The sequence below is a fragment of the Rhinoraja longicauda genome, chromosome 2 (genome assembly GCF_053455715.1).
Source record: "Rhinoraja longicauda isolate Sanriku21f chromosome 2, sRhiLon1.1, whole genome shotgun sequence".
Taxonomy (NCBI): Eukaryota; Metazoa; Chordata; class Chondrichthyes; order Rajiformes; family Arhynchobatidae; genus Rhinoraja; species Rhinoraja longicauda.
Window position 1 is genome coordinate 27,613,688 of NC_135954.1, and position 12,300 is coordinate 27,625,987.

At 42.1% G+C, this 12,300-nt stretch overlaps 1 protein-coding gene across 1 annotated transcript in view; it reads right to left on the minus strand.

Moving 5' to 3' along the window:
* Nucleotides 1–12,300, minus strand: part of gpr158a (G protein-coupled receptor 158a) — a 445,865-nt gene that overhangs the window by 197,554 nt on the left and 236,011 nt on the right. Inside the window, exon 3 of the mRNA XM_078416117.1 lies at nt 8,405–8,507. Coding sequence (XP_078272243.1) covers nt 8,405–8,507 — 103 coding nt within the window. The remainder of the gene's footprint in view (nt 1–8,404; nt 8,508–12,300) is intronic.

Sequence of the window (12,300 nt, forward strand, 5' to 3'; positions counted from 1 at the left end):
CTGAGGCAGAGAATTCCACACCTTCACCACTCTCTGACTGAAAAAGTTCTTCCTCATCTCCGTTGCCATTGGAATTACTTGATTGATTTGTGAAGGACCATGTGCTTCTTGGAGTGCAACATCAAGTACCCGTTAAACAAAGACACGCACAGGCGTCTTCGTTCTGACATCGGAACGTGGACCATCATCCTCGACCTCAAGCGATAGCCACGATGACGACGATTAAGAGTGCTCCAATTTTACAGGACAGGTGTGTCAACGAAAGGGACAAGTGATGCTATTTCTGGTATGCATCCTTTATCAGAGTCCAGAAAACCTGATCTCCTTGCATATCATATCATATCATATCATATATATACAGCCGGAAACAGGCCTTTTCGGCCCTCCATGTCCGTGCCGCCCAGTGATCCCCATACATTAACACTATCTCTTTCTATTTTTGAGTCATAGAATCATGGAATCAAAGGTTTTGTGGTTAGAACTATTTGTGAATGCCTTTCACATTAACAAATACTTATGAAACACTTATGACCAGTTACAAAAAATAAAGATGAATGTTTGAATTAAAATTACCGAAATAATTTGAAATTAAAAGATCTGAAGCTACAAGTGCAAACACCAATTAAACATTAATTAAATAAACAATAATGAAGGCAATTAACAAGCCTGAATTATCTCCCTGCTGTAAACAGGCCCTTCAGCCCATTGAGTCCACATTGACCATCAGTCCAGATTACACTAATCCTACATTGATCACATTTCCCTTCACTTCAAGCCACAGGTTGCACCACCATTTCCACACCATTTCCTCCTGGGAGGAAATCTTAGCACCAGGAGAAACTTAGATAGTTACAGGGAGAACGTGCAAACTCAACACAGTTACGACAGAGGTCAGGATTGAACCCAGGTAGGACCGAGCTCATTATTAAACCCAGGTCTCTGGCACGGTGAGGCAGAAGCTCTACTATCTGCAACACCGTAATGTTTTCAGATTTCTAGCATGTTTTATTTGCCCTTTCTAACTCCACATGAGCACAGTCCGTGCCCACATGCACTGAGGAGCTTCCAAAAGTTCCGACATCTGGTGCTTTTTCCTTGTCTTTTACTTGCATTATCCAGCAATAAATGTACCCTGAAGCATGGGGCAGACTGTATATGCAACCTCTATTTTACCAACCTTGAGCTTCCAGCATCTCATGTACTTCTGTTCAGAGGACAACTCAAGCCATTGATTATTGGGGTAGATATTAGTTTAGTTTAGTTTAGCTTAGTTTAGTTTAGAGATACAGCGCAGAAACATGTTTTTTGGCTCACCGAGTCCGCGCCGACCAGCGATCATCCCATACACTGACACTATCCTACACACTATATTTGAAAATATTATATAATTTGTACCGATAATTAACCTACAAACCTGTACGTCTTTGGAGTGTGGGAAGAAACTGGAGATCCCGGAGAAAACCCATGAGATCACAGGGAGAAGGTACAACCTCCTTACGGACAGCACCCAGAGTCAGGATCAAACCCGTGGTCTCTGGCGCTATATGGCACCAACTCTACTGCTGTGCCACTGTGCCGCCCATATTCTTCTGGGGTCCACTTGGAACTGTTGACAGATGAGTCCATTTCAGAGCTAACCCTAAGCATGGGCTAACGTGCAACTTTATGCCCTGGAATATCTCCAGTTGGTGAGCTGCTAAAGGAGTTCAATGATGGCAAACTCCACAGATTTCCCATTTCCCAAGCTGGGAAAACTGCATGTTGAAATTACACCGGAACAGTAATTCCTTTGATAATAGTGGCAGCAGTGTGGAGAGGAGTTAAGTCGAGCTTGTTAATTGCTCTCATTATTGTTTGTTTACTTGATGTTGGTGCCTGCATTTAATTGGTGTTTGCTTTTGCAGCTTTTCATGGTCTAATTTTAAATTATTTGGGGAATTTTGATTCAAACATAAATCTTTATATTTTTCTAACCATCGGCCAGATGTGAAAAATTAGGCAGAGGTTCACTTGCACCAATCTCATCTACTGTATCCTTTGTTCAAGATGTGGACTCCTATACATCGACGAGACCAAAAGTAGACTGGGCGATCATTCTGCTGAACACCTTCGCTCAGTCCGCCTGGATCTTCCTGATCTCCCGGTTACCAAACACTTTAATTCCCCTTCCTATTCCCACACTGACCTTTCTGTCCTGAGCCTCCTCCATTGTCAGAGTGAGGCCAAATGCAAATTGAAGGAACTGCACCTCATATTTCTCTTGGGCAGATTACAACCCAGCGGTATGAATATTGATTCTCTAACTTCAAGTAACCCTTGCATTCCCTCTCGATCCATCCCTCCCCCACCCAAGTCGTACTAGCTTCTAAGTCATCTTGTTGAACCTCATTGTCTGTAACTCGTTGTCACCTAGCCCACAGCTAACAATTGCCTGTTTCGTTCATCATCGGTACTTTTTTGCATATCTTTCATTCACTGGTTCTGTATCTCTCTCTCTGTATCACCACCTACATCTCTCGTTTCCCTGACTGTGAGTCTGAAGAAGGGTCTATCTTCAGTTTAAACCAGCATCTGCAGTTCCTTCCTACATGTGTTAATAGATTCTTCAGGCTGTTTTGCACTGTTCTTTCAAGTGGAGTCCAGACTTGTAGGGTGTGGTATCGACCTGATGAAAATTCTATTTTTGGGTGATCTTTTATGATGGACACCTCAATTTTCACATCTGGCCCTGTTCCCATTACATGCAATGAGTCCGGTTAAAACTCGAGCTGAATGAATAAGCTCCAAATGCCTGTATAGAAACATAACTGTGATGATTCTGGAGCCACTTGGCTTTGTTCTGAAAGTTGTCCAGGCACCAGTGCTAGCATTTCCCCACCAGTAAAAATGGGCTGAATTCCCCAACCTTTGCTCCTGTGGGTTTACCAGCGCAGCAATGAATCTGTAAAGTAAATTAGTTACCATCAATCTCAGTCTAATCCCCTGTTATTCACTTGGTAGACAAAGGGCCTGTTTCTATGCTGTCCAACCACACTCTTAATGGCTAATTAACCTACTAATTCGCCTACCTCTGAGGTATGAGAGGAAACCCACACAGTCACAGATGGAACAGGCAAACTCCACACAGACAGCACTGGAGATCAGAACTAAACCTAGGTCAGTGCTTTACCAGCTGTGACACTCCACTGCCCCAAACTATGCAAAAATAATGAGGTGTGTGAACAATTGCAGATGGTTGGCATTTGAAGGTAGAATCTGCTTGTAGACGTGGAGTTCCTGATTCCTTAATTTCTCTACATAAGCCTCATGCTTATGTTACAGACTCCCTGGTAGTTTCATAGCACTACTTGCAAAGTCAGAAAAAAAATAAAAGTAAATGCTCAATATATTCTTCTGAATAGCAGACATTTCATGTAAATGTTATGTATCGTTTCTGTGGGATATTTTGCAGTGGAAACCTGTCTGTGAATTTATGAAAATAGAATATATTAAAGTTATGAATGTTGTGCTGCTCGACAGCAGCATTTAAAAGGGCCCTGGAAAGTTTCTGGAAACAATGATTTTTCTATCTTTATCTTAACTTTAACCCTCATGCATAGAGAGACTCAAGGCACTGCAGATGCTGGAATCTTGAGGAAAAAACAAGGGGCTAGAGGAACTCAGTGGGTCAGGCAGCATCTGTGGAGGGAAACAGACAGACAATGTTTCTGGTCAAGACCTTCTTTGACAACGTTTCAGGTTTAGACCCCTCTACAAACACACAGAAGACTTTTCGGGTCGGAACCCTTCAGTCTGAAGAGGAATCACAACTCGAAAAGTTATCGGTCCATTTCCCTCCACAGATGATGTCTGACCTGCTAAGTTCCTCCAGCAGTATAAGAAAATAACTGCAGATGCTGGTACAAATCGATTTATTCACAAAATGCTGGAGTAACTCAGCAGGTCAGGCAGCATCTCGGGAGAGAAGGAATGGGTGACGTTTCGGGTCGAGACCCTTCTTCAGACATAAGTCCTCCAGCACATTGTTTGTTTTTTTACAAAGGCAGAGAGTTGCTTTGCTCATGCACAGTTGCTACAGAGATAATCAGGTAAATGGAGACATAAGAAACTGCAGATGCTGCATTCTTGAGCAAAAGACAAAGAGTCGGAAGAAACGTCATCTGTCCACTTCCTTCCCAGATGCTGCCTGACCTGCTGAGTTCCTCCAGCAGTTTTCTTTTGGAATAGCTTCCTTCTGTGATTCCGTGAAACCTACTAGAATATTCTGTGAGGGAAAACTGCATGTCAAGTTTTCACCATGATGATTATATAATAATATATTCAGTTCATCCTGAATCATTGAAATCATTTATTTCATTCATGTCTGGAACTATTAAGGACCAAAGCAAGATTTTAAGCAGAATTATGTATAATTTTTATAAATTATATATATTTTATACAGAGCCTCCATTAAATTTCTTCAGTGCATCTCAGTGACCAACTCAGACAGCAGAACTGAAGGTCCAGTTAAGTCAGGACTCCATTTGACCACAATTTATAAATTTTATTACATTATTCTCCTGAATTTCTCTCTCAGTTTGCATAAACCCCCATTGTGCATTCTTGTAGAGCCTAGAATCACCCCCAAGTGTTTCCAGATCCCTTTATTGTTATCTCAATGACCCTTGATATTAACCTGAGGATAAAGCAGAGTCTTTGGTGCTCTGCTTTCTTCATGCATTTCTCACTGCCAGCCATGCTGCCCTCTTCCCTTTGAAGCGATAACTGCTTCAAACCACGCATTAGCATTAACTTAATCAATGCCTCTAATTCCTCACATATCAACGATTTGGATGAGAATGTATAAGGAATGATCAGTAAGGTACTTTAGAATTAAGCCTATTCCCTTGGCAACAGAGTGGTGGAAAGGAAACATACATTATTGATCAGGCCAATTTCATCCCAGCCAGGAGGCTCCTGTCAGGTGCTGGTGCTGGTGCTGGGCCCATTGTTGTGTGTCATCCACGATTTGGATGAGAATGTAAAAGGCAGGGTTAGTAAGTTTGCAGATGACATTAAAAACGGTGGTATTGTGGACAGTGCAGATAGTTATCAAGAATAAGCGAGTTTGGTATTCCAACTGAGCATGCACAGGTCATAGGTCGCGGGGGGATAGAATTGTCACCAGCTCATCTGCTCCATGTAAACAAACCTTCGTTTCATCCGTTTTTTTCCAGTGTTTCTCCATATAGGTAAGAAAATACTGTTTTCAAAACTGTATATGGTTAATTAGTAAAACCTACGATGATTTTGTAGTTTTTTTTGCTTTCAATCAATAAAGTTCTATCGTATCGTATCGTTCTATATACCGAACACCTAATGTGTGAAAATGTTCCCCTTCAAGTTCCTATTACTTCTTTCCCCAATCACCTTAAACCTGTCCCCTCTCGTTCTTTGTTCCCATATCCTGGGTAAAAGACTGTGCATTCACCCTATCTCTTCCTCCCATAATTTTACGCATCTCTGTAAGATCACTCCTCAGCCTCCTGTGCGCAACATCTCTCTGAAGCTCAGGCCCCCAAGTCCTGATAACATCCTTGTAAATCTTTTCTGTTTCCTTTCCAGCTTACAGGATCTTTCCTATAGCAGGGTGACCATAACTGGACACAATACACCAAGTGCAACCTCACCAACGTCTTAACCAACTGTAACATAATGTCCTTAGCCAACCTGATCTCCCGGTGGCTGAGCACTTCAACTCCCCCTCCCACTCCCAGTCTGACCTTTCTGTCATGGGCCTCCTCCAATGCCATAGTGAAGCCCACCGGAAATTGGAGGAACAGCACCTCATATTTCGCCTGGGCAGCTTGCATCCCAGCGGTATTAACATTGACTTCTCCAACTTTAAATAGACATAGACATAGAAAATAGGTGCAGGAGTAGGCCATTTGGCCCTTCGAGCCTGCATCGCCATTCAATATGATCATGGCTCATCATCCAACTCAGTATCCTGTACCTGCCTTCTCTCCATACCCACTGATCCCTTTAGCCACAAGGGCCACATCTAACTCCCTCTTAAATATAGCCAATGAACTGGCCTCAACTACCCTCTGTAGCAGAGAATTCCACAGATTCACCACTCTCTGTGTGAAAAGAAACTTTCTCATCTCGGTCCTAAAAGATTTCCCCCTTATCCTTAAACTGTGACCCCTTGTTCTGGACTCCCCCAACATCGGGAACAATCTTCCTGCATCTAGCCTGTCCAACCCCTTAAGAATTTTGTAAGTTTCTATAAGATCCCCCCTCAATCTTCTAAATTTCAGTGAGTACAAGCCGAGTCTATCCAGTCTTTCTTCATATGAAAGTCCCGCCATCCCAGGAATCAATCTGGTGAACCTTTTCTGTACTCCCTCTATGGCAAGACTGTCTCTCCTCAGATTAGGAAACCAAAACTGTACGCAATACTCCAGGTGCGGTCTCACCAATGCCCTGTACAACTGCAGCAGAACCTCCCAGCTCCTATACTCAAATCCCCTCGCTATGAATGCCAACAACCATTTGCTTTCTTCACTGCCTGCTGCACCTGCATGCCTACTTTCAATGACTGGTGTACCACGACACCTAGATCTCGTTGCATCTCCCCTTCTCCTAATCGGCCACCATTCCGATAATAGTCTGCTTTCCTGTTCTTGCCACCAAAGTGGATAACCTCACATTTATCCACATTATATTGCATCTGCCATGCCTTTGCCCACTCACCTAACCTATCCAAGTCACGTTGCAGCCTTCTAGCATCCTCCTCACAGCTAACACTGCCCCCCAGCTTCGTGTCATCCGCAAACCTGGAGATGTTGCATTCAATTCCCTCGTCCAAATCATTAATATATATTGTAAATAACTGGGGTCCCAGCACTGAGCCTTGCGGTACCCCACTAGTCACTGCCTGCCATTCTGAAAAGGACCCAGGAGGGAAATTTATCCCAGGAGGGAAATTGATCTGCCAACAGTCATAAAAACACAAAATCCATGAAACATGAAATTAAAGTGACATGGAAAGGATTGGGGATATGCAAAGATTGGAGGGGGGAGGGAGGGGGGGGAGAGTCAGTCTCAGTCTACCCCACGGAGAAGGGGGAGGAGTTGTACAGATGAAGTAGTTGAACAAGTTGACAGATAAAGTAGTTGAGGTATGCAAAATAACATTTACAAAACATTTTGACAGGCACTTGGATAAGAAAGGTTTAGAGGAATACTCGACCAATTGGACCAAACTTCTGCATTGGTGCAGCACCCTCTCCTCCCCTCCCCCCCATCCCCCCTCCACCCCTCCTCTCCCCCCCTCCCCTCACCTTCACCCAAAGGGACGACGGTGAGTAAGGTGGGCCTAAAATTGTAGCACTATCGTGTACCGTTTTGGCTGTAGTTCAGGAACAAACAAACAAACGAGAGTTTTAGTATATAGATGGGCCAATCATGGGTAAGTGGGAAAAGCACAGATGGGGCATCTTGGTTGGCTTGGATGTGCTGGGTTGATGGGCCTATTTCTGTACTATGTGACTTTTTGACTCGATATACAGCAAGGGGTTAAATCACACTTTCTTGTTCCTGTAGAATGGCCCAATGAGCTTGGACATGCAGAAAACTGAAAGGCAGCAAAGTGAGGGAATCAGATTTTGATTTCACAAAATGAAGATGAGATGGGACCTAGTGCTTTCAAATTCAAGAAATTATAAATGAGAAAGATGTGACCTGAACTGCTAAACCAGGTTCCACAACATAAACATTTTGTAATTTTTCTTTGATGATTTTTACATCTCATTTTGACTGAAAAGATTTTATTACCACGGTTTGTCAAAATAATTTCTATTGGTTTGAATGCAGTGATGGTGCCGTTTTTGAATCTAATACAATTTTTTAAGAAGTCTGTAATAAGTTTATGGATTGGAATTTAATGGAGTCAGTCATCTCTCAGTGTGCCATCTTCTTCTTCATCCTTTAACTCTGAATTTATTTGGAAAATAATGTTTTATTAACTTCAATAAAGGAGAATATTATTACCGATAAATGAACAGATAACCTTGTTACAATTCACTCTCCAAACTGCTTAGTCCCTAAATTCACGCTAACTTGATGTTGGGGAGTTTATTTCAGTTGGTTATATAAATCAAAGATCTCAAAGATATTACCTGACCTTAGGATGAATTACAGATAACACAGTACAAGGGATTTATTCACAAAATGCTGGAGTAACTCAGCAGGTCAGGCAACATCTCGGGAGAGAAGGAATGGGATATTGCTTTTAAATGATTACATAAACCCATGCCCAAAGGTCCTTGGGAATTAAGTGCATGCCCCTGGAAAGAGAGGGAAGAAAATACATGCATTATTAATCAGTCCAATTTCTTCACAGGCAGGAGGCACTTACCATCAAAGCTTTTTTGTGAGACAGCACTGGGACGATAGAATCCAGCTCGACAAGGGCAGTCATACAGTCCCAGCATGAAACCTCGGCCTTTAGGTGAAATACACTGGAAAGGGAAACAAAAACTCAGCATAACTGAAGTAGCTTAGCATGACATGGGTATATTAGCATAAACAAAACCAAAAAACCTAAACTGCAGATGTCAAAAATCTGAAATAAAAACAGAAATGAGAAGAGAAACAGAAAATGCTGAAAACATTTAGCAGGTCCAGCAGCATATGTGGGAAAAGTAATGCATGAATATTTCAGGCCGAAAGCCCATCATCCTGGAACACCATCTCTGATTCTCTTTTCGCAGATGCTTGCTGAGTGTTTCCAGTTTTATTTTTTTATTATTTTATATTAGCACAATGGTCATGTTACTGGGGTAGCACCCAAAGTTCTGAATCATTGATCCAGACATATGACCTTGAATTCCAGAACAGCGACTGGGAATTTGACTTCAAACTTCTGAATAAAGATGGATTTTATTTTGGAAAGAAAGTTAAGAGTCTCTAATGAGAACCTTGAAACTACCAAGTTCACCGTTCTGATGAAGGGCCTTCAACTTAAAGCATTAACTCTCTTCCTCTTTCCATAGACCCTGTCTTACCTGTTGGGTGTTTCCAGCATTTCTGTTTTTATTTCAGATTTCCAGCATCTGCATGTTTTGATGTTAATTAGTTGCTTACAACCCATCTGTTTCACTAATGGTTCTCTGGGGAAAGAAATTTGCCAACCTCATTAGTACGGATTATAAGTGGCTTCAGGTACAGCAACAAGGACAGGTTGTTTCCTCAGTTTAATGAATTCAATATTACTTGCATCCCTTAAATAATGCATTATAAAATGAATACAGATAAATGTTAGCTGGGAATTATTCCATGTTTTTATTAATATAGGTACTAAATCGACATTACTGACATTTATTAACTTTCAGATCAGGACACTTCTTCATATGTGCCAATCCAAAATGTTGCCTGTCCATGTTCTCCAGAGATGCTGCTTCACCTGCTGAGTTACTCCTGCACTTTTTGTCCTTTTTTTGTTGTAAACCAGCATATGCAGTTCCTTGTGTATACATTTTATTGACGCTGGAATTGTGTACACCATTTTCCATCTGAACATCAAATATTTAAAATGGATGATCTTCAATAGTATCTACTAAGTTTTTTTTTAAACTAAGCTCTTTGCAACACATTGTGGGTTTTCTGCACGAGCTCCAGTTTCCCCCTGCACTCCAAAGACATATAGGTTTGGAGGTTAATTGGCTTGGTAAAATTGTAAATTGTCCCTAATGTGTGTAAGATAGTGTTAGTGTGCGGGGACTGCTGGTCAGCGTGGACTCGGTGGACTGAAGGGTTTGTTTCCACGCTGTATCTCTAAACTCAACTGAACTAAAAAAAAAAATCACATCATATTTTTGGGCCTGCAGAGTTCAGACTAATTTCCATTAAATTACCACTATTAGTTTTGCTGCCCACAAGACCCATTGAGGAATTGAGCGAGCTGTAAAAAACTGCAAGACTCCAAAACATGATCTGCTCCTGGCTTTAGTGGATTACAGAGTAAGCTGTTGACTGCTGATAATAGTCAAGCACGGTTTGCAAGAGGGAGGCAAAGTGCTCCCCAGCAGATGCAAGGCTGCAGATTTGGAGCTCTTCCATTTCCTGTTCAAAACCCAGCAATTCCCCTTTTCACAGCCACTGCTCTCTGCGGTGACTGGGCTGCCTACCGGAGGTTAGCATAAATATTTATCAGGTTCTTGTGATGTTGACTAGACACCAGTGGAAATCAAACTGAGGTCTACGTTGAGAGTGCTGTGAATTTCTTGACAGGCAAAAGCAAGTAATCATTTGATTTTTTTTTTGTAGAAGAAGCTTCCAAGGTAGAGTGAAAGCAATCATCTGACCAAGACCTCCTTGCACTAAAATTCCCCTGCCATCCAAATAATCCTGTATGTAGCACACTTCCACAACATGAGTCACAGAGAACGCAGGAATATGGCATTTGAGGTGGATGATTATCATTCTGAATCATAAAGCAGGCTTGAAAGGTTGAGTGGCTCCTGCTATAGTTGTGTGGACTGCTCCTCATGACTATTCATTGTTCAATTTCCACCGTTCCAAAACACCTCTGCACTTTTCATCGAGAATACTTTATTATTTATCGCAGTATATGATATAGCACAGTAGAAGAGATATCACTTTTAGATGATTACATAAACCCAGGCCCACAGTTACTTTGGAATTTATGCCTCTGGCAAAAGAGGGAAAAAAATTGTGCATTATAAATTAGATCCATTTCTTCCCCGTCAGGAGACACCCCTCGGTTGTTGATGCCGGGCTCATTGTTGTTTGTCATCCACATCAACGATATGGATGAGAATATACAAGGTATGATTGGTAAGCATGCAGATGACACTACAATTGGTGGTGTCATGGTAGTTATCGAGATTATCAAGACATCGGTAGTTATCAAGATTATAGTGATCTTGATCAGCTGGACAAGTGGGTCGAGGAATGGCAAATGACGTTTAATTCAGGAGCAAGGTGTTGTATTTTGGGAAATCAAACCAAGTTAGAGCCTACACAAAAAACGGTAGGGCACTGGGGATAGTGTAGAGCAATGGGACCAAGGAGTGCAAATACCATAATTCCCTAAAAGTGGCATTACAGGTAGTCAGGGTGGTGAAGAAGGCACAATGGCTTCCATCGAGTGTAGGAGTTGTGCAAGATGGTGGTAAGGCAGTAGACAAAAGTTGTTATTATATGGAAAAAGTGCAGAAAAGATTTCCGAGGACGTTGTTAGGACTTAATGAGCTGAGTAATAGGGAGAGGTTGCGTAGTCTAGGTCTTTATTCCTTGGAGTATAAGAGATTGACGGGTGATCTTACAGTGCTGTATGACATCATTGGGGGCATAGAAAGGGAGAATGCACAATCTTGTTTCCAGGGAAGGGGAATCAATAATTAAAATGCATATGTTTAATGTGAGATGGGAAAGATTAAATAAGAACCTGAGGGGCAACCTTTTCACACTGAGGGTGGTATATACATCGAAAGAGTTGACAGAGGAAGAGTATAAGAAAATAACTGCAGATGCTGGTACAAATCGATTTATTCACAAAATGCTGGAGTAACTCAGCAGGTCAGGCAGCATCTCGGGAGAGAAGGAATGGGCGACGTTTCGGGTCGAGACCCTTCCTCAGACAGAGGAAGAGGTTGGGACATGTACAATAACACCATTTAAAAGCCATTTGATAAGCTACATGGATAGGAAAGTTTTAAAGGAATGTGGGTCAAAACCTGAGGGACCTGGAGATAGAGTGATGGGTTAGAAGATTTTTGATATAGGGGCGGGGGGGGGGGGGGGGGAGGGGGGCAAGCCCGTTTAGGGCTTTGTATGTGAATAGGAGGAGCTTGAAGTTGATTCTGTACTGTACTGGGAGCCAGTGGAGAGAGGCCAGAATCGCGGTGATGTGGTCCCTTTTACAGGTACCCGTCAGGAGTCTCGCTGCGGTGTTTTGGACGTATGAGGATTAAAAGCATTATGCCCCAGTGAATAGGCTTATGCAGAGAAATAACTTTCTCTGTGGTACTTTGCCATTACAGAACATGCCACAGGAAAAGCTGTGGCTGACTCTTGGAGAGAAGATTCCACACACCTCGGATGTGAGGATGGGCAAAGTCAATGATCAGAAGGACCATTGGCACCAATCAGTAAATCAATATTTGGCGTTGAGGCTTGGAATTGGTATTAATATTGGTTTATTATTTTCATGTGTTCAGAGATACAGTGAAAAACGTTATTTTGTATGTTGTCCAATCAAATCATACCACACATGAGTACAATCTAGCC